We start from the raw sequence: 22,195 nt of genomic DNA, 5'->3' as shown, positions 1-22,195 counted from the left end.
GCAGCCACCTACCTGGATTTCTTCAGCAGTTAACCATGAAGTTTTTGGTACAACTCCTTCAGGGGCAACACAAGTACCTTCCTCAGCTTCCACATTGTAATAGTACTCATACATATTTTTCATTACAAGTTTAATCCATGGACTTTCATTAGAATCTAAAAGCAATACATACCATTAGTATACGTGCCCTGTTACACTGATAAATTACAGCTCTCCTGACCCATTTACCATCTCTACACTTGCAACAAAGCTATTTTACATGCAAAGTCACTACATATCTTGGGGCAGTTTATATTAAGGATGTTTTCAAAGTATCCTGTTAGGTGGATCAGGATCATTCTTCTAGAATGAAACAGCTATGAGGTTAGCACAGATCTACTGCCAGCTTCTCCAAACCCCAATATGCCAAGTTAGTGCTTGCTCCTGAAACAGTGTGTGTATCTTCCATCATCACTCATAAGTGGAACTGAGACTGTGGTTATTAAAAAAATGTTGTTCTTGTCTCCTGGCCAAATGCTAGCCTTATTGACACTAAGCTCACATTGAACATTTCCTATAGCAACATCATTATCTTGTTTAGTGCTCTGGTAAACAAGGCTGTACTCTGACAGCAGGAAAAATCTCATTTCCTCATGGAAAAAAGGCCCCAAGGTGAAGCTGATAAAGTCGCTTGTGCAAAATGCTCTCTCAAAAATCATGTTGCAGGATGAAACCTGCTCATCTTCTGTAAGAAAGTGTAATATATTGATGGCAACGTTTTTCTTTTTAATTGTTAGCTGATCTTGGCTGCATTAGCTATGAACAGCTTGCAGCTCTAATATGAAAAAACATCCCATAGTTTGCTTTTACCTGCTGCTCTTGCAATGCACAAGGGCCATAAATGGGCCATGGACACCATGGTAGAGCCTTGCTTGATCTTTGACAGTAACCTGTATGCTGAAACGTGCATCCTAACCCTTTCTGAACTTGATAAGAAAAAGTAAATGAGAGTACTACAGTTTTCTGGGAGGTTGAACTACTCTGACAGTCACAGTGAATTTACCCTAAGTCCACTCAGTGACTAGTTTGAGATTCTACAAAGTTTTATCCAGACTCAAAGTAGCTAGCCTTGTTTCTGAGCATGTATTGTGGTCTGGATATGTGCAACAGTTCAGCATCATGTAGAAAGTGCTTGGGCAATTATAACATTTCTCAAAGATTTTAAATGAGCAACCGTCTTCAGTTTACAGTGATTTTAGGTAAGCCTTTTGTGCTAGTTTTCCAGTTGCCTCAGTGATATGGACACATGAAACTATCCTATTCAGTAAGGTTTTTACCTTCTCTGGTTTTCAGGTTCTTGGCTTCAGAGAGCTTCCTGAAGTAAGTTCCAGCACACTCAGGAATGACTCGTAATCCAAACTTGGACTGCAGTATCATCAGAATTGGCTGTGAATCACCCTTCTCCAAGCTCTTGTTAATCATTGATGTTCCAACAGCCACTAGGGTAAAATAATTATGTAGAAAATTAAGTGGTTTATACTCTATGTACCCGCAACTCTAGCCTTCAGCAACTTTGATAATGGGCTTCTAAAGCTGGCAAACACAGACAGGATGACATACACAGCAATTCAGTGCTTCACCCATTTGCAGCCTCCTTCATGCTTGTAAGGACAAGTATTCCCAAGAACAGCAAGCTTATTAGCTAGAAAGCATGCACCCTGCCCGGGCTGGGATGCAGCCACAGCACAACTGAGAGCATTCTGAGGGCATAGCTGCTCCCCCACCAAGTGACACACCAGAAGACACCAGGGCAGGGGGTGAGGATGGCAGGTTCCCCAACTTCAGCCTGCCCTAACAGTCAGGCCAACATCTGCTGATCACTTGGGAGCCTTCTAGAGGTACATTAAGTCATTAGGTTATCAGTTGTAAACCTTAACATTCACTTTTACTGTGCAAAATGGGAGTAAAAACTGATTGCCTTGAGCACAGCCTAAAAGCATCCTATTTGGGTTCCTGAAGTGAACCTTTCTTGTCCTTACCCCCTGGGATCATGTTTGCTGGTGCAGCAAATTTGTGCCCTTGAGTTCGCCAAAGATGCAGCTTTTGCTTTCAGAGCACATACAAGTACTCTGAGAGGTGATGCTGTGAAGCACATTCAAGCTTTGAGGTTATACAACATTACCCGTACTCTGATTCAGGACTTCCTAAATGTCTTTTGCTTTGTGCAGGTGCCAACATCACTGCAGGAGCTGATACCACCACACCTGACAGCACGTAGCAGCACATGCCACTTCAAAGTGCTTTACACATCAGAGGTATATGCTGCTTTAGATACTGCTGCTCTGGTCTTTAATCTTGTTCTTTTACACCTAAATTAAAGATCCAGGCATAGAGGAACAAATGAATAGACATATGGCTAGAACATGTACATAATACACTGACTTAAGTGAACATGGCTACCTTTGCATTCCACAGCTGCGCTTCATGTTGCTACACCAAAATCTTTTCCTTATTTTGCGTGTATCCAGATCAATAAAAAAGGATCTGTTCCTACACTCAGTTCTCTGCCTAGGCAGAGCTGAGCCAACAGCTGCGTGGTACCAGGAGTCTACAAACAGGTGTGCTAAATGAGACTGAGCTAGCAGGAGAGCACTTCAGCAAGAGAAATGGTTTTTCTTTGTGGTGAGAATGGGTAGCTTTGGCTAAAAAGTAACAGACAACCTCCAAATAGATGGGCAACCAGCTGAGAAACAAAGTGAATACATAATACCACACAACTATCATCTGCATTTCTACCAGCATCCTGCTGTTTTTCTCTGCTTTGAAACAGACGCGTGCCAACCATGCACATGTTCCCCGTGAGACTGGAAATGTGGTATCATGATGCCCAGGCATCCAGCCTCAGCAGTGAGGAAACAGCAAAAACTGGGCAGCCGCATACTACCAGCTTGCTGCTACAAGTCCACGTGGTTCTGGGGACTCAGCCCTACTCATACACAGTCCCACGTGCCTTGTCAACTCTGATGATCAGTATTCGAATGCTTTTCTTCCTCCTTTTCATCCTATAAAAATGGGTGCTGTAAGCTATGGTTATAAAGACAAAAAAGCACACAATCCAACAGTTGTTTCCAAAAGTTCCCTGCTGCCTATCTTTTTTTGTATCTTATGCTTTAATTTTGCCTATATTTTTTGAAGGAAAATGTAAGAACAATGTCTAGTAGGGAAAAAATCCAATTCAACAGAAGTTATTCCTTTTCTTTGAAGTGCTAGCAATTAATATTATGACTGTTCCTCTACTTCTTTAGAATGTGAATCTTACAAAATAAGCTAAACAGAGCTTAGCCATCCCCAGCTCTAGGAAAACTGTGGGTTCCAGCATGCTCCTGAAGCAGCTGAAATGCCAGTACCAGATTAACACTGGAGGGTTCTTTTCTGCACCGATCCTCCCTTCAAACAGCTATGATATATGAAGATCTAGCTATCTGGTATGATAAGCCTGAACTGTCAACAGGGAATCTGTGCCAAGATAAGATTGGCAATGGTGTCTATTCCTGAAGGCAATACAGCTATTTGGTCAATCTCATTTTGTCCTCTACTTAGACACGGAGTATAAGGGTTGAACAGATTCAAGAAGTTAAGTAAGGTGCAAACTACACAGCAAACACCACAAAGAATTAGGAAGCACATCAGCACTTACTGAACACATCTTCCTAAATGAAGATTAAAGATAGAGTCCCTTACTGAGAGGGAAGGCAGTCTGCAAAAGTCTTTAGAATTCCAATACCATAGTATTTAATATTTGTATAAGGCATAAAAAACAGTTTGGAAGGATCAAGACTGTTTCAGTGCAGCTTTTAGTACCTTCTCTTATCTTACTGCTTATTTGATTGCCATTACTGTAGCAATCTCAAAAATAGACTTTGTTCTGACTGAAAAATGAAATTTTGACTGACTGCCAGAAGTTTTGAAGCAGGACATGGGGCACTGCTTGCCTTTCAAAATAGCATCTCTGACACAGCTCAAAATAGAAGTCTATGTCCAAGTTGTGATCAAACTAAGTTAGGATTACGTGAACACAACATGCTAACTTCCTGAGACAGGATATATTTGTTATCAAGTTCTGTGCCATGGGAAAATTTTAAATCTCAGTTTTGAGCTGCAAAACCTTAGCGCTCTTCTGAAGAATGCGTTGTGCTGACACTGCTTCCTTCCAACCCAGAGGGCAGAGTACAGGAGATTAGTAGTTATTTCCACAAGTAACAATTCTACTGATCATACTTCATTGTGAAAAGCTGTGCATTTACTGCAAACACAGATTATATGAAAAGATTTTACTACAACAATTACTTAGTGGATGGAGCAGTGGCCTATCATTATAACTGGTCTATAGATAATGCTGTGCTAATTTCTGCAGGCCATTTATGAGATAAATTCTTAATGCTTTTACAGCAACGGACACAAACAAGGATGTTCTCAAGTCACTCTTCAGCTTAAACTTACATCTGCTTAAGCTATGCATTTCCTTCCTTTCTCTGCATTCAGACATTTCCTCATGCCTCTGGGTGGTATTGATGGGAAGCTGGTTTTGTCCACAAAAGAAGTTATCAGCAATCCTGAGTACAAGAGCTTAGTTGGGACAATGTGTGTGCATGTGACCTCATCCCCCAAAACAGAAGCCAGGTGCTTTCCACTACAGACTTAATACATTAAGACTGCATTAATTGATTAAATAAATTCTAAAGTAACAGTAATGCTAAATCCGATGTTTCTGTAGCAGAGACAGAAGATTTTGTAATAACTATCTGCTCATTTTCTTCCACCCACAACTTCCCAAGCACTAACTACTTATAGACAGGCTATGTCAACAGGCTGCCGCACATTGCTGAAGAAGGCTGTGTACAGCACTACAGGAATGCACCAACTTCAGCAGTTGTATTCGTAAGCTCTTAGGGTGCAAAAGAAGGCCACATTGACTCACTCAAAGCCCAGTCAAGCAGAAGGTGAATCAATACTCAGTGTCAAGCTAACAGTCTCAGCTGATCCGTACTGGCCTCAGGCAGGAACAGCTAGGGATGCCACTTTGCTCTCCAGTGTGCCCCATACACCTAGCTACACTTGCTTCTACGTTACTTGCCCAAGTTCATTATGTATTGTGAATATTTTTCTAAAATTATTATATTAAATCCAAACTTTGACAGAAGGTATCCAGTGCATCCAGTACATAATGCCCTGTCATGACTAGCTGCAACATTTTTCCTACAGATTTCCTCTTCGGTACAGACTGGAAGAGTATGCACTTCTCAAAAAAGCCTGACTGCCCTTTTTGCACTGCTTTTAAAGTTAGTGCGTCCCAAATATATGTTTGTTAGCACTTAATAGAAGGCATATAATGAAATAGCAATAAGTTGTAAACATATAAGAATTTGCTCTTACAACATGCACCAAGATGTTAATCTTGTATAATGAAAGTAAGTTCCTCCAAAGTATAAACTTCTCATTCACATAACCTCCTGCTTCACCAGCTATGCGAAGATACATTGACTCTAGAAATCTTCATCACGATTTTAACCTATACAACCAAATCTGCTGAATTATTAGCCAAGCCTCAAGGGTTACCACTTCAGATAAAACAACCACTCCTGGAGATCTAAGCCATCCTGACTTAGCATGACAAAGAACACACATTCATTTCTCTCTATGTATTTAAAGGGCTGCAATGCTTCCCTGAAGTGGACAAAATAAATTACCAGTTTCAGTTTTTCAACACTAAAAAACAAGAGCAATGCAGATGCAGGTTAATGCTTACAGATTGCTACTTCTTTTACATTGCTATTGGCATCACTTATTCCTTTTTGTATTTCATCCAGCCACAGAAGTGCTGATTCATCTTGGGATTCCTGGAAAAAGGATAGAGAAAAGCACTGAAAAAACAGAACTGTAAAAAGAGTTGTCAGAACATACAGATAGAGCTTCAATATACAAAGGTCCTCTTGGAAGCTCTTAGACAATAAAAAACATTGACTGCTTAAAATCAGTAATAAATACGTTCATATTCTATTTACTGACTTGAGTAAACTCCTGTTCAAACACAAAGCTCTGAAATTTATATATAGAAGGCAACATTCTGATAACGATTGATAAAAAAATAAAAGAAGCTGGAAGCATTTTCATTTCCATGAAATGTAGGCAAAGTAATCTTAGTGTCAAACAAAACCATACATTATCAGGCAGCACTGTGACAGCAGCATAAAGAGCATAAAGCAGAAGACTACAGGAAATTGGCTTTCTTTCAGAATCCCTTATTTGGAAAGTATCTACATGTACACCTAAGTACACATTACATCAGAAAAACTGACATAGAAAGACAGCTCAGGTTTAGCAACGATGAGCATTTCAGGAATTAAGCAGTAGAGCAGGTCTCGCTTCCTACAGGCTAACAGTGTGTGGCATTAAACCCAAGTTAGAAGAGAAGGTACAGGAAAATGGGCTCAGAATCCTCACTAACTGACCCTGCTCTGGCTGCCCAGGTTCACAGGTGAACCTACACTTTACCTGAGAAAACAGTGTTTAGGAGCTAAAGTGACATTTAGAATCTAATCCAATAAGTAGGAAACAAAATTAATTCTAAAGAGGAAACAGTAGGTCCAGGTGTATAATAGAGTAATGATGAGAGAAACTGGAATGTACAGTCTTGATAAAGATCTAGGGGTGTATGCACACAAATATTTCAGGAGAACCCCACATAAACTCTCTGAAGTTAAACATGCGGACAAAGAATGAACTTCACAATGAATATCCCTGGTTTTGCACCCAACTGTAGGCCAGAAATTACCATGAGAACATACAGTAAAAAAAAACCCTAAAGACAAACTCTTTAGTTTGCCTCATATATGTAAACGAGGTAGCAGGATATCTAAATAAAATCCAGTGGTGTCAAGCAGTTGTGAACACACCCCACAAGTTTTGCTAACACAAAACTTAACACTTGACATGCCATATACTAAATTCCCAAACTACAGCCAATAATTTTGAGAAAAGGTTTGGGAAACTGAATAAATCCTTATCTGGCATCCAGCTTTTACACAGTAAACACAACAGACAAATACTGCTCTGGAGCCAAGCACAGCTTACGTAAAGCCTTGCCACTAGCTTGGAAGCCAGACCAGGACTTGGGATAATTTTGTCTGCTGAAGCAAGCTGTTATTTAGCATTCAAGGAGGAAGGGGTGGGGGGAAAAACTAGGCAGAGTAAAAGGAAAGTATCAACAACATTAAAATAGGGGAAAGGTTTTAGAGGTTGCAAGCTGTGGAGGGGTGGGAGCTGTCTGAGCAGAGGCTGCAGCTGCATCGAAGAAACACAGACAGCTAACAGTGGGTAAGGAAGTAAAAGACAAAAGCAGAGCACAGTTTTCTTAAGGCATGTTTCTGTGTGACTTGCTTTCACCTTTGCATTTGCTAAAATAAGATCTAATTTCTCCAAGCCTAAGCTTTTTCCTTGAGAAGGATACAGAGTTCAGCAACACAGCATTTATGTCTGTTGATGAGACCCTTGACGATTTACTGAACATTAATTTTTCCAGAAAACACTTTATCTCAAAATACCTGCATGTACAAATTCCAGTAGAACATGCCACATAGGCTTCAGGGTCGTGGTAAACTAGGAGTTAAATAGCTGCTGTAAAGCAACTTTATCTGTGTTGTGCAGAGGCTGAAACTGAGTCATGTGTGAATATTTGGATTCGTCACACCCTCTTAGTGTAGTAGACAAAGAACAAACTAGCTCCTTACCATAAACCTCATGCCTACAGGATGCATCTGGAGTACAGATCAATCACTCTTTAATCTCTTACAGGAGAGGGAGAAGTCCCTCCAAAATACGTCTTGTGAGATGAAGTAGAAGAGTATCATTGTTTGGCTATCTGGATTTCACTTACTACAATGAAGATACTTGTTTTCGTAGGACTGCTTTCTCTTACCTCCAGTCTTTCCACAACAGGTGAGTCCTCATCTCTGTATATATTCCATATTTTAGTCAGTAACATGGGCTTTTGTTAACATTAGCACTTTGTCAGCTTAAGTGGGTTGTAAATGAATAATTACAGAAAACTACTCTAGGAAGTTTCACTTAAGGTAGGTTTTTATTCTTCCATTTTAGTGACACTATACCTCCTCCCCCAGCTGCTTTCTAAAAGCAACTGTATTGAAGTGATCTTTCTGTGCTCACAGAAGACACTTTTCTAGTATTTCCGTAGTGATATGATAAACATATATAGTCTTGTTCTTCTACTTCAAAATATTCCACAGAATTATAGTTTCACAGATGGTCCTGCTACAAGGAAACGCTCAGATAACTACTGTTACAAAAATAACTGAACAAAATAATCAAATAAGTCAGTTTTTCCTGTCAATAAAATTAAAGCTGTTTTCAAACCAAGCTCACCTTTAAAGGCTATTATAAATATACATACACAATATATATGCATATGCATACACGTGTTTTAAGAGTGACAAATTAATTTTCTGGATTAACTGTGCAGTCTACAAATTATATTTTCAAAACATTCTATCATGGATCTGCCAGTAAAAATTGATAAAAGTTTTCCATATTTTATTACAATAAAAAAAATATTACAATAAAAAAGGGTAAAAGGAAAACTCAAATTTTCACCCAAATTTCTGTTCATTTCTGAATTCCATTTTCAAGATGCATGTTCCAAGTCTTAGGCTAAGTATTTTTGCATTAAGCATAGCTAAGAAAATTTTAAAATTACAAAATCCATTATACAGTTGTTTACTCTGCAAAATCTGTTTTGTAACACCTGATTTTAGAAAGTATTTTGAGCACGCTTGTGCTTCATCTGGAAACATCAATGTCTCTTCAAAGTTCTTTACTAAACATTGAGGAACAGGCAGCATCTTTGGCTTTGCCCACATGCTAATGATACTCCCTGAAGATTTTCCTGCCACATGAAAATTTTATTTACTTACCAATATATTTGATCTACTATCAGCCAAAATAATTGTTTTCATTTTGCAATATTAACTGCCCTTCTTCACATATGAGAAGCTGAAAAGATCTAGTTTCCTCTAGTCAGAAGCTGAAGAATACCAGTAATGTTATATGTGAGACCAGAAAATTGTGGGTTATTTCTATTTCCTAATTTGAAAGTTTCTGTCTATGTTAGGCAAGACATGATTTTTTGCATCTTTTGTGGTCATGCATTTCATCCATGAAGTGACAATGGCAGTATCACTGTTTGCTTTGGAAATTCTGATTGAGCCTAGACCAAGGCTGCTGCTTATATAAGAATCATCAAGGTTGCTACTACTGGGAAAATCCTCTACATGTGATAAATTACACAAGTGTCTGATATTTTTTGCCAGAAATTACTGAAAATACGCCAAATGCAGAAATATCAGCTCAACATTAAATTACTGCAGATTTTCAACACTGGGTGTGAGATGGCACATAAAGTGAAGACTGTCCTTGAACACATTTGGTCTGAGCACCCAAAACAAACGAGAATGTCACCAAATCCTTTCAACATATTTTTTTCCCTACAGGGAGATGTTTATCTTTCTCTGTACCTAGAGGTCAATTATACTGTCAATCCAGTAGTCTGCTCTTTTTAATAATTTTAACCTTTTTTTTAACCTTCAGAATTTTCACTGAATGGCTCTGCAATTAAAACTGTGTCTCTTATCAAGACTTTCCGTGGAATTTCAGCAAGAGACTATGATTACATCCCCCCTTATGCTATAGAAGGGGAGACAACAACCATCCATATCGGAGAACAAAAATGTTCTTCCAAAAAGTTAAATGACTCTACATTAACAGAAGTGAACAACACGACATTGGAGTACCTGACCAGTTCTTTGAGTACCAGGCTAATACCTACTGTGTATCTCAGTGCTGTTTTATTGGGTGTACCATCCAATGCCATCATTTTGTGGATGCTGCTCTTCAGGATCCGGTCTGTGTGCACTGCCATCCTCTACACAAACTTGGCAGTTTCAGATCTGCTGTTCTGCATCATGCTGCCCTTCAAAATTGCATACCACATCAATGGGAACAACTGGATTTTTGGAGAAGTGTTATGTCGAGCTACCACTGTGGTGTTTTATGGCAACATGTACTGCTCCATTCTGCTGCTCATGTGCATCAGCGTCAGTCGCTATGTGGCCATCGTTCACCCCTTCACCTACAAGAGCCTGCCTAAACGTGCCTATGCCATTGCTGTCTGTGCTACTGTGTGGATCATTGTCTTCTTGTACATGCTTCCACTTTGCACAATGCAGCAAAGCTATTATGTGAAACAACTAGACATTTATACTTGCCATGATGTGCACAGTGCTTGTGAAACGATATCTTCCTTCCAGTTCTACTACTATGTCTCTCTAGCTATATTTGGGTTTCTAATACCTCTTGTAACTATTATTTTCTGCTATGTCTCAATTATACAGACACTCAAGACTCATGAATGGCTCTGGTATGTTAAAGTCAGCCTTCTGATCCTTACCATCTTTGCTATTTGCTTTGTGCCAAGCAATATTATCCTTATTATCCATCACATTAATTACTACTATTATAACACAGATGGGTTATATTCGTTTTATCTAATTGCTTTATGCCTTAGTAGCTTAAACAGCTGTCTTGATCCTTTCCTTTATTTTCTGATGTCAAAAATTAGAAGTCAATCCAATATTTATCTAACAATGGTTAAAATATCCAGGGAAAAATGAATTTAGTTCTATATTTATATTATTGGAATTATGATTTTGTATAGTATTAACCCATACAGAAGGAAATCTCAGGTGCAACAATTAATCTTAAAAAATTAAAAAAATGTTAAATAATCTCAGTAAAATCTACTTCATTCCACACACCACACAAGGAACATCTTCAGAAATATACTTCAAGAGCTATAATTTTATCGCATGTATTGCAACATCTGGTGTACCTAAGTTCAAGGAAGTGTCTCCACACCTCTATTTACTTCTGAGAAGTTCACCTTCATGGCCAGAAAGAAGAAACCAGAGTATAAGTCATTAAAGCCTCCAAACACCAGAAGAGGAATCCATTTCTAAACAGTATTTTTAAGTCCATTCATGGTTTCCACATACATCAGATTAGCTTTGAGCCCGCAATCACTGCAGGAATGGTGATGTGAAATCATGGGTTTGGACTGGTAGAAATGGAAACAAGTAAAAGCACTTTCTACACGCCCCGAAGCTGCCAAGCTTTGCTGAAGATCCCTGTCACACAACCGAGAGCAAATACTGCCCTGGCTGTTGGAAATAAAGAGCCAGAGTCCCCACAGGTTCAAGGAGCAATAAATCTGCAGCCACAGATATGGTATCTGACACTTCCAAGGCAGCAGTCCCTATAAGACTGCTTAACCAGCTTTGCACTAGAGACTTGTTCTTCCACTTCGTCAGCGTCTGCACTGTTCTAGCCCATGAGGATTGCTTGGAGCTAACCCTTATCAGTGTGAATCCAGGCATGCTTTGTAAGCAAAGCAAGGAAGTTATTTTATAGTATTCTCTATTTCCACATCCTCACAGGAAATACCTAGAGTATTACAAATACTATAGTTATGATTGATTGTCCCTGTTAATAAAGCAAAGGGTTAGCTTTTATGCTTATAGAAATTCAAAACCTACATAAATACTAGGTATAAGTTCCTACAAAATTAGCTCAGTGGTTGGCATTTGTATTTGTAACTGCAGCACATAAGACAGTGATGAGACCAAAGTCTCTTACAGCAGTTTGATAATATTTTAAAAACTTTATTCCAAATCATTTACACTGGAAGATGTCTCAAAGGAATTTGCAGTCTGCTAAGACTCCCGCTCTTCAATTTCTTCTGGCTACTAATCCGAGTTAGTTTTAATCACGCCATTCCCTTAACATGCACACAAACAGATTTTAAACGCAACTTTAAAATAATCCAGGTGTTACATAACTATTGTAAATATAAAAAATGTGTACCTAACTGAAAAACCTGTGTGCCTATTACTCATAAAAAGAAAATAACACAGGAATCATTTCAGAATCTGGCATGCCTGTTGAACTTTTCAGGTATCCAAATGCTCCCTAAACACAGGGTTTCTCTTTACTGGGACCTGAATATACTTGGTTTGTAATGGCCTTAAAAGCTATTAGTAGCTGTGGTTTACGATTACAGAAATAAATAAATTCCAGGTCTGCATTTTCCATTTCAAGCAAGGAACAAGTAGGTGTGTTCTGAGATTAAGACCAATAATGGGTAGTTGGAGATTTAGGTGCAGACTTTACTTCCACCACAGCTACAGGGACATGACAGCAGGCTGGTTAGAATAAGCAAGCTGGTTTGACCCATATATTTATCCAGATGCTGGGAAACACAGGAAGTTCACAGGCAGACATATCTGCTCCTCGTAAATCAAATACTTCCTTTCACCACAGCTCACTCTTAAAACATGTTAGATACATTTAAAGGCAGATCTGCTTTATAAACATGGGGTCAGGAAAAATGAGAAATAGAGAGGCTTTAGACATTGCACTATCTTTTCAATTCTGCTTGGATTTTTTTTTTTAAATGAACATTCCATCTACATCATATTTTTACTTCAACAATGGTGATGCCTGTGTAATTGACCAACATAGAGAGTATTTCAGATTATTACATGTGAATATTTCTTTTTGGAGCACATATAGTACAGTGTCCTCTTCCCGAACAGGAGCAATGTTCCTGTTGACAGAGGACACATTTTAGGTACTCATCAAGGAACTGAAAAACCAAAGTACCTCAGGATACAAAGGCCAGTGGAAGTCTCTAGGAATATCACAAATTTTTGAACAAGAAGATTTCAAAGATTGCACAATTTTTGTTCCAAAACTTAAAGACACTCATTTGCTTCCTATCAGCACATTCACACAGTGGCAGGAGTAGGCACCAGTTTTTCATCCAGGGAGCACAGTAGGAGAAAGCAGGAGCAAGCCAAGGCAGGACTGCTGTGTGCAGGCACATGTGGGCTGTAAATCGCTGCCTTGGGGACATCCTAGCTTGTTACACATGCAGAAAGGGTCTGGCACGTCCTGAGCCAGAACCACACAGCTGTCATCTGCGTGGACACACTCTGCATGCAAATACCAACCTTAGCCCTTCCAGGACAGGTAAAGTAGTCAGTATGCACTCAACCAGCCCCAGCACACAGGGCAAGGGAGGAGACATTTCATCCAGGGCTCTGTGAAACCAGCCTTTATTTGAGACCCAAGCAAGAAACAGATGTCCAAATTTCTTTTGAATGTTCTGTGGATTTTGGAAACACAGTTTCATAGCACATACCACAGCTGAAGTGGAGAGATAGCTGGAAGATATTTCTACAAGCCAAAGTTCAGGGATTTTCTCTAGCTGAACATAATACTTCAGGAATGCATTATGTTGATTTTAAGCATCTTTTCCAAATACTGGATATGTTAAGTGCTGTGCTAGCAGTATCTTTAACTAATCTTTTGTTCAGTCACATGCTGTAAGCTGTTTGGCTGATCTTTTTATTCTTCTGAGCTGTGATGCTAACAAGGGCACTGCTTTGGTGAAAGCAGATAGCAATATCCTGTTGAAATAGGTTTAAATTGAAGGCACGTGCAAAACACCCAGCTGCTTGTTACATGATAAAGCCAGAACAAAAACACATATAAAACTCCACTGTTATACAACACCAAATTTAAGCAACCGAGACTTCTGAAAGTAGTTCCCAGGTTTTTCTCCTTCAGCATGCCTGTGACAACTTTCTGGCAAAAACCTCAGTTCTCATCCATATTGTAACTACCTGCATGACAGTCTAGTAACTAGTTATGAATTTGTACAAAGATCTATGTCAGGGCTGTTTCTGCCCACATACTGCAGTAGCTGCAGCAACCTAGTAGAATTAAAAATAAGCAAGGTTACATCAAGTCAGTAGTGACACACATGCAGAAAATATCTTAGTATTAAACACAGAATTAATCCCTTTTGCCAGTCAAAATAAGTTGTAATGGAAAGTTACTTAGGGCTGGTTTGCAGTCATGCGTTTTTTCACAAGTCTAGTGGCAGAGTTAATCCAAACATCAGGGGAACAGGGCAGCGACACGAGTAAGGTAAAAGAATTGGCATTACAGTTCTGACAATCAGCTACAATCAAAGCTCTCACCTTGCATTTCTGTGCCTTGGCATGGTGCAGAACATCTTGATAATGCCTTGCATTTACTGGTCTCACATCTTGCAGCTTGGCTGTAGGCAACAGTAGGGTTTCTAGAGTTTTCTCAGGATTTCCTTCATCAATTGCTTCATTAATGTGGCCAATTGCAATGATTTCTATGAAACAAAAGTTATCAAAAGCACAGTTTTCAAAGAAAGATGCAACTTATCTAATATCAAGTACAAACAAAGCAGTAACATGGAGAACAGAAAAATCAAGTAACAAGAAGCAGAAGCAGCAACAGCAGCTGATTTCAAATTATTTCTGGTCAAATATCCATGTGAAGCTATTAAGTTGTACAGTTCTCTTCTACAGTTATTGATTCTTCTTAATTTACCTCCTCATAAAAATCATTGATCCTTGCCGAAAAAAACAAAACCCCCTTACCTGCTTTCAGGACAGGAAGTATCCACATGAAGCTTAAGGAAATGCTGGACATTGCATCTAAATGTCCACCTACATAGTGGCTCACAGTGCTGAAAGACTTATTTTCATGTTATTTCAGATCAGACTACTCAAAATCCTGATTTGGACAAAGACATATATACTGGCCTCCCAACTACTGCATTACACAGTAACTTAATCTCATTTCTCTAAATTTCCCCATTGATAACTAATCTGATAATATTGAATAATGAGGAATCACTTGATTGCTCAGACTAGTGGCACTCAGGACTTTAATTGGCAAGTAAGATGGCCCAGTGTGTTTAATAAAATGTCTAACTTGTTTTCTTCAGACTTGTCTCAACACTTTAAAATCGATTTCCGCCCACCCTTAAGCAGTGCTGAAGCACACTGCTCAGGGTACTTTCTTCCTAAAGCCACCCTAGAAGAGCATCAGTCAAGGGTTTTCTCATCACCTGTGAGGGACAGCATCCCTGCTGATAGCAGATCATCTCTCACCAACTCTCTCCCAGACCCTGCCACAGCCAAGCTTGTCGGGTCATCGATCCACGCCCTCATAAGGCTTTGGGAATGAGAAAGTTTTCTGAGATGCCACCAAAGAGGGACTGTGCAGGTGTGGGCTTTGTTATGGAAACAGAGGACACCTATCTTCTTTGCCTCTCTGCTCCAAATAATCATACCGGTCAGATGCCAGTGTCACTGAAATGAAGTGCAGCTCTTTTAGTATTAAGGCTGACTCTCTTAACGTAAGACCACCTTTCCTAGGGATTGTTTCAACTCCTAGTGACTGCAGAGATTCAGACAAAAAAATGATCACATCAGTCAGATGAACTGCTGAGCAGTCCGCTCCACCAGAAGACAAACTGTGAGCTAGCTGTGTGGGTCTGTAGCAACCATTTTACTAGATTTAGGAACCAACAATGTAGTCAGTATTTCTGTGATATAAGGCTTCACTTACTAGTAGGAAACAGTAGCATAGGTGACACTGATAGCAGTGTGGGAACAGTCCATGCACCATGCATTAGTGCCACCCTGTAAACAGCCTGTGCCTTACAAAGGCTCTCAAACTATATTCTAGACTACTTCCCAAATGACAAGCAGTCTGAAAGCTCCTCTCCTTGCTCCAGCAAAACAGGCACAACTCAATAGCCACAAGTTTTAGTAAAAAAAAGAAAAAAGAAATCATACTTGTATATCCAGTGGAGAAATTTGGTCCTCCAGCATTTTTGAAGCCCAGATTTCCTATCTGAGATTAGGCACTAAGTTACGTAAAAGGAAAGCAAGATAGATAATTGCACTGCACAATTCTTTACCAGCTCCCTTGGGAAAACAAGTGCTTGGAAATCATTTAACAAAAAAAAATTTCCTTTCCACAGGACACTTCCTGTAATTTCTTCTCGTATCCATCAATATACTCCTTGCTTACAATTTCTGCAAAACCCATAAAGGAAGATCATGCAGTGCAAATACTGAAAGATACTGCCAGATGGGCAGAACCATGACATTTGTAACAGTGCAGAAGGCAAACACCCTACGATATTTCAGCCAGCCAAAACTTAGCCAAGAATACTTCAAGGACGTTTAAAGACCAATGGGTGTCCAAAATCATTGAATGCTTTTCTGACTTGAAGAGTATCTAAAGAAGGCCATTCATCATAAAAAATTGTCTACCAAAGACCAGACTATCATCTCTGTGGGTGATGTAGAGGAAGAATTACTTACTTTCATTTTCTTCTTGAATTTGCATATTAACCATGTCAATGCAGTTCTGGATATCATTCCAGCTTAAATAATCTTGGCCTTGAGATGAAGCCTCTGACTTAATAGACAATAGTGTATCAGCATAACTATAAGAAGATATAAAATGCATAAGTGTATTTCATACACAAGATAAACTGCCATAAAGAATTAGTCAGATGTATCATTCATCATTTAGTGCTTAGTATTTCTTTTCAATGAATGAATTTCAGACAAATTCATCACTTGCCAGAAATCATACAGACATGCAAGCTGCCTTGCTGGTTCTAGGCATGCATTTCAGGATCTGAAAAAGTGGCCCTGTACATTTATGCAGAGCACTTTTCTTGGCAATGGGATCATGGTAATACATCCACTGGACATACGCTTTACTATATGGCAGATTTGGGAGAACCTATAGTTGGCTTCTTGCTAAACCAAGTAAAAAAATCAGACTTTTTTGCTCTAGCATCAGGTGGCAGCACCTCCTGCTACATCCATGCTCCCTCTATGTGGAGTATGATAGGTCATGAGCAGAGGAAGGTAATAAAAAAAGATGTTCCTCTCACCGCAATTCAAGCATACAACTATGACGATATGTCAGATCAAATACTTAGCTTGTATTTCCAGCAGAAACCTGAGAAATAAATGTTTGCCAGAAAAAAAAAACAACAAACCCCAAACAGGAGGGAATCATCATGTCCTGCTCTGATTTGCCCTCCTAGCATTCAGCAGCCTGTGCTTAAGGGCTTTCCAAGCTGGAAGTCAAATAGCACTAACGGTTGCAAACAACGCTGTGCTCTATTAATTTATGTATTCTAACTTGAAATCTTACATATTCTTCAGGAATGAGTCCTTCTAGGTGTTTTGTGACATGGCAGTTCCTTATGTAAATTTTAAACCTGATATTTGATACTGTGCAAACATTTCTCACTCCAATTCTCATAAAGAAATAAAAACTAAACTTTTATTAACCTTCCCCCAACGTGGACGCTTTTGCAGACCTCTGTTATATTTCCCCTGAATACTCTCTTCTAGAAACACACTCCTAAGAAATTAATCTGTCCTAGCAGAAAACCATTGAACATTATCTCCCTCACTGAACTTTTTCCAGTTCTACTGTATTAATTCTGGTGTGGTGAAATCAAACCTTCCTGCAATAGTTAATACACGGTTTGGCAGCAGAGATAATAATGGCATAATAAAATTTTATTTTATTCTCTACTCCAACCAATTCCTAGTGTTTCATTTGTATTGACCAGCAGCTTAATCTAAAGATCAGGTCACAGTAACACCAGCTGAAAATGCTGCACTTGGACACTTCAGGACCCATTTCTGTATATTTCTAACATTGCTTCTCTTGCCTGCAAGCACCACCTAGTATTAGCAGAGGACAGGTGCCATATTAATTTTGTTACACTATATGGTATTCTGCTTCCTCTAACCAAAACACTGGTTGGTCTCCTATTCTTATCCTGAGTGCCATGTTTGCAGCTTTGAGACACCTAGCAAGGGCTGCTCTCAGATTCATGTCTCAGGGCAGCCTGCTGAAGATGTTTGGCCACCACCCATGCTCTCAGCGCTCAGGTCTCACACAAACTGTAGCGTTGCCTGATATTTTTTGCAGATACACAAATGAGTGCAGAGGTAACAGGACATGGCTGCGACAAGTCATGCATGTGGCAGTGCAAGCAGTTGGCAGCTGAGTGAAGGCTGTAATTTAATGTTGAACATGCACATGTGCCACAGCATTGTGCTCAACTTCTTGGCAAGCAGGACTGTGCTACATTTCCCACATCTTTGCAATTCTCAAGAAAAGGTATGTCAGCTGTGACTTGAGGGACCTCTTGGACTTTAAGACATTAAATGCTACCTCATTCCAAAGACCATCTGCAATATTGCAGAGATGTTACTGATTAACCATTTCCAGCTACAGTCGGTTTATTTTTTTAGTGTCTGCAAAAATTCTTGAGAGATCTTAATGTTTGCTTTCTGACAATATTTTCCCTGCACATCATGCATCTTCTGCCCTCAAACACCTGAAGTCGCAAGATTGCTTGTCTCTTATTAAGTTTATAACAGATGTTTACTTTACAGCTCTTTCAGCTTCATAGCCACAACATAAGACAGCCCACTTAGTAAAATTCCTACTTATCCTTTTGCTGAAGTTGCCAAGTCTAATCCAGACAAGACAAAGTGAACCTTTACCGTTGAAAGTTTTCCTCTTCCAGATTATTGAAGCCAATGCATGGGTTTCTGAGATGATTCTTTATTATTAGGATGTCCTTACTTTCCAAGGCCTGGTTTAGCAACACAACAGCTGACAACATTTCTACTGCAATAGATAGTTCATCATGTGCCACGTAGTTCTGTAGGACAATAATGTACCACAGTCAGTAAGCAGTGTAACAGATTTGTGTTACACAGTCTAGATACCATCAAGGAGATGGACTTGATTTAAAAAGCCTGGCAAATTTCTCAGTCACAGACATGTCAGATTAAGGCAACACTGCTGGTAGAGCTTACTGGGTTTGCTACACAACTCTTCAGCCTTTCCTTCTTTCCTCTGCCCCACAACCCTATCTATTCTGGTCTTACCAGAATAGCAGGGGTTTGCTTTTCTACACTATATATAAAACAGAGTTAGTCCTCATTAAGAGCATGCAACAATTACAAAAAGTCAATTTGTTGCAACAATAGAGCTCAGTGTCAAGAAACAGATTCTGTGAATACCTATACAACCAAAATGATTCATGCAATATATAACACCACTGCAAGAGAATTAAGTCTGAATTTACACAACATGCTATGTTTGTGTTCTTTCATGGTTTGACTACATAACAACAGTGAGCAGGTTGTAAGCTTTTCACTCTTACCACAGCATTCTGTTGTTGGAGGTTGAACAGCTCAGTTTGATAGAAAGCAGCAGCAAATGAGTGAACAACAGGCAGCTGTGCCTCAGGTTTCATCAGTGCAACCAGTGTTTTACTAGGATCACAGTTACGAATTGCAGTATTGATATTGTCAACTGCTATAAGTTCTAGATAACAGCAGGGAAAGAAAAAACCTATTAATTTTCACATGCCATTTGCCATGTAGATGACAGATAGGATATTCCAAAGAATATAATTTGTTGTCATAAAAAAAAACCAAGACACTTTTGTGAAATACTTCAAGACAAGTGCTGAATTTTGCAAAATCTCTGTCTATTCAAGGGTATGCAGCAAGTAACTGACTGGAAGACTTTGAAGTTTCTGTACTTTCAGATACTGGAGACTGCCTACTGTACTTTCAACCCAAAATAAGGAGCTGATCCCATTCTAGCACAGAGAAAGACTTAACAACATTTCTGGGTTTGCTTGCAGTGACTACTGCTGAGTATGTCATCACCAGTGCCTCAGCTTTTTTTCAGCCCAAAGCTCCTGTTCTTCTGTGCTGTGGTTCCTCCCTCACCTCTTTCTTACAGCAGGACCTAATTCAGATAGCTAGAGCAAGCTCTTCCTGCGACAATAACATTTTTATTACCCATTTGAGGAGCCATAGTAAGAAATCAGCCAAATATGTTGACGGATTGGGATTTGCAGTCACTGAACTGATGGAAAACCCCATAGTACAAGCTTCTAGGACTTCCTCTGCAAACCATCACCTGTTTAGTTGTCTAACAGTGTGGAAGACCAGTCCCCAGAAGCACTGCTACCTAGAAATTATCTCCCCTTTCTGCAGCTCAAATTTCACATCAAGTGTGAGTCTAACCATTTTCAATACCTGAACTTGCTTGTTTTGCTTTTGGCCTAACTGACTACAGCAGAGGTCTGAACCCCAGAAGAAAAGTGCTGAAAAGCACTTCCCACTCAGGCAGCTGCAGCAATCTTACAACACTCCCTTTGCTTAGTCACAGCTACCATAATTGCATACCTGGAGGAGCCAACTCTGAAGAAACCCAGGCCAAGATGCACCCATGAACATGTACAAGAGACTGCCTTGGTCTTGCACAAAGGGAAGTAACCTTGAAGGTTGGAGGACATGTGACAGACTAACTAATGACAATTACGCAAATGCCATTTTCATCAGCAAAAAACCCGTCTCCTTCACCTTATCTTATGGCTTTTCTGTGTACTAACATCCAAGGAATGTATTTAGTCACCACTGACTGCTCAAGTTCATACAAGACTGCTTGTACAACACACACCATTCACAGTTCATCTGTGTAGCAACACTCAGATCTTACTATACAACACAGACTTTGAAAACCTTTCTAAATAGACACCTAAACAAGACCTTTGCATCTTGTTTCAATTGCTCTGAAGAATGGTCATATGGGCTTATAGGCTTTCTCTACCTGGTATTCCAGAGGGCAGAAAAATGTAAGCTTTTACTGCTTTTCATGCATCATATTTTTCCTCTTCATTTCCTTTGTCAAGAAGCAACTTGTTTTGAGAAAGTGCCGCTCACAACACCTGAGCAGTCTGACCCAGGCTAACATTTGAGATAGCAAGTCAGACTTATCTTCTGGCTTAAGCTGACCTTATAGTACAGCCCTTAAGTCACATTACAAAAGCAATCAGCCTAGATTTAAAGCATTGGAAATAATACCAGAGACAAAACAGCCACTAAGCCATGCCCAGATGTAACATGAAAAGACAGCAGTTTAACCAAAGCTAGAGTTTCTAGTAAAGAAGTTTCCAGTCAAAGCATGCACTGCAAATTTAGATCCCCCTTTACTATATTGTTTACAAGCTGTAACCTGGCTCTTGCGAGATTACTAGCAGACTAAGAACAGGTTAGATTTAGATGCATGTATCAAAGTGAGAATAATTTTCCTCTGCAATACGACTGCAAAACATTCTTCACGTGATCATTCTATCTTAATTCTACAAGGATGGTCAATGCTCCCAAGAGAGGATTAATACTGCAGTGATAAATATTTGTTCAAGCCATCAAGTCATGCATTGTCTTCAGTTTTAGACAACGTATTTACCAGTGGCTCACATTATTCAAAGTAATAAGTGTAAGCTACCTCACGTGAGAGTATATCCAATGCAGCACAGATTGGTGACTTGGCAGTTGTGACACCAAGAACAAGTTACAAAACCAAAATGCAACACATATGGTTTCCATTTTAGAAACCTTGTTTACATGCAAGAAATAGGGGATTCAATTAATCAGCTTAACATAATTAAACGGTGGTGGCATAAATAAATATTAAAACAGTTACTCACTAAGCTTGTGAGCCTCAGCTTCCGCATTGGCAATACTAACTTCTTTCTGTATTTCACTTTTGTCGAGCATATTTGGAACCTCATATTTGGAACAGATCAGAAAAGAAGATTTAATTATGCTTTTAATTTGATGAGAAATAAGGGAAAAAAACCCTTGATGGGATACTAGGATTTGATTGTACTGTCCCCTGTGCATCAAATACAATGTCACAGTAAACACAGCATTAATCTTTCCCGGTGACTTTTGATCTTCCTCAAAATGAATTATTTTCCCCCTAAGACCCAATTTAGTCTTCCATTTGCTGTTAATGATTCAATACTAGCTTTTTTAATACTCAAGTTACAATTAATTTTCAAAGAAAACATAGTATTACGGGCTGCATGCTATATGTCGAATTTTCTTCTTGTATCTTAGTAACTACTTGTAATGGCATCATGCTCTTTAGAGCAAAGGCAGCTACTTGGTGTTGATTAGTACATCAATTTTTTAAACCCTAATAAAACTGTTTTATAACTAATGCTGAAGGCAGAATAAAGGCAATTTCTCTCTGGGTTAAAGTCAGCTTAAAACTGCAAACTGACGCATAGCCCCTGTTCCATTCAATTACCTGCATTTTCTGTTCTTTAGAATCA

The 22,195-nt window shown here is 39.2% G+C and overlaps 2 protein-coding genes across 5 annotated transcripts in view; one reads left to right on the top strand and one right to left on the bottom strand.

Annotated features, from left to right (window-relative positions):
- IQGAP2 (IQ motif containing GTPase activating protein 2) overlaps nt 1–22,195 on the bottom strand; it is a 134,174-nt gene that overhangs the window by 24,374 nt on the left and 87,605 nt on the right. The window contains exons 10-18 of one of the 4 annotated variants that reach the window (XM_069880715.1): nt 22,171–22,195; nt 21,563–21,641; nt 19,220–19,383; nt 18,552–18,712; nt 16,329–16,453; nt 14,154–14,317; nt 5,786–5,876; nt 1,317–1,478; nt 13–155 (exon numbers count right to left, since the gene is read on the bottom strand). The exon at nt 22,171–22,195 is cut by the window's right edge and continues 139 nt beyond it. In XM_069880715.1, coding sequence (XP_069736816.1) covers nt 13–155; nt 1,317–1,478; nt 5,786–5,876; nt 14,154–14,317; nt 16,329–16,453; nt 18,552–18,712; nt 19,220–19,383; nt 21,563–21,641; nt 22,171–22,195 — 1,114 coding nt within the window. The remainder of the gene's footprint in view (nt 1–12; nt 156–1,316; nt 1,479–5,785; nt 5,877–14,153; nt 14,318–16,328; nt 16,454–18,551; nt 18,713–19,219; nt 19,384–21,562; nt 21,642–22,170) is intronic. The other 3 variants (XM_069880716.1, XM_069880717.1, XM_069880718.1) reach the window with 3 other exon arrangements.
- Nucleotides 7,358–10,779, top strand: F2RL2 (coagulation factor II thrombin receptor like 2). Its single transcript, XM_069880739.1, has 2 exons — nt 7,358–7,974; nt 9,640–10,779. Exons 1-2 carry the CDS (start codon nt 7,917–7,919, stop codon nt 10,719–10,721), a joined length of 1,140 nt encoding a protein of 379 aa, XP_069736840.1. The 5' UTR covers nt 7,358–7,916; the 3' UTR covers nt 10,722–10,779.

Source organism: Phaenicophaeus curvirostris, chromosome Z, assembly GCF_032191515.1.
Source record: "Phaenicophaeus curvirostris isolate KB17595 chromosome Z, BPBGC_Pcur_1.0, whole genome shotgun sequence".
Classification (NCBI taxonomy): Eukaryota; Metazoa; Chordata; class Aves; order Cuculiformes; family Cuculidae; genus Phaenicophaeus; species Phaenicophaeus curvirostris.
The sequence above is the reverse complement of the archived record's forward strand: the minus strand, read 5'-3'. Positions and strand labels throughout refer to the sequence as shown.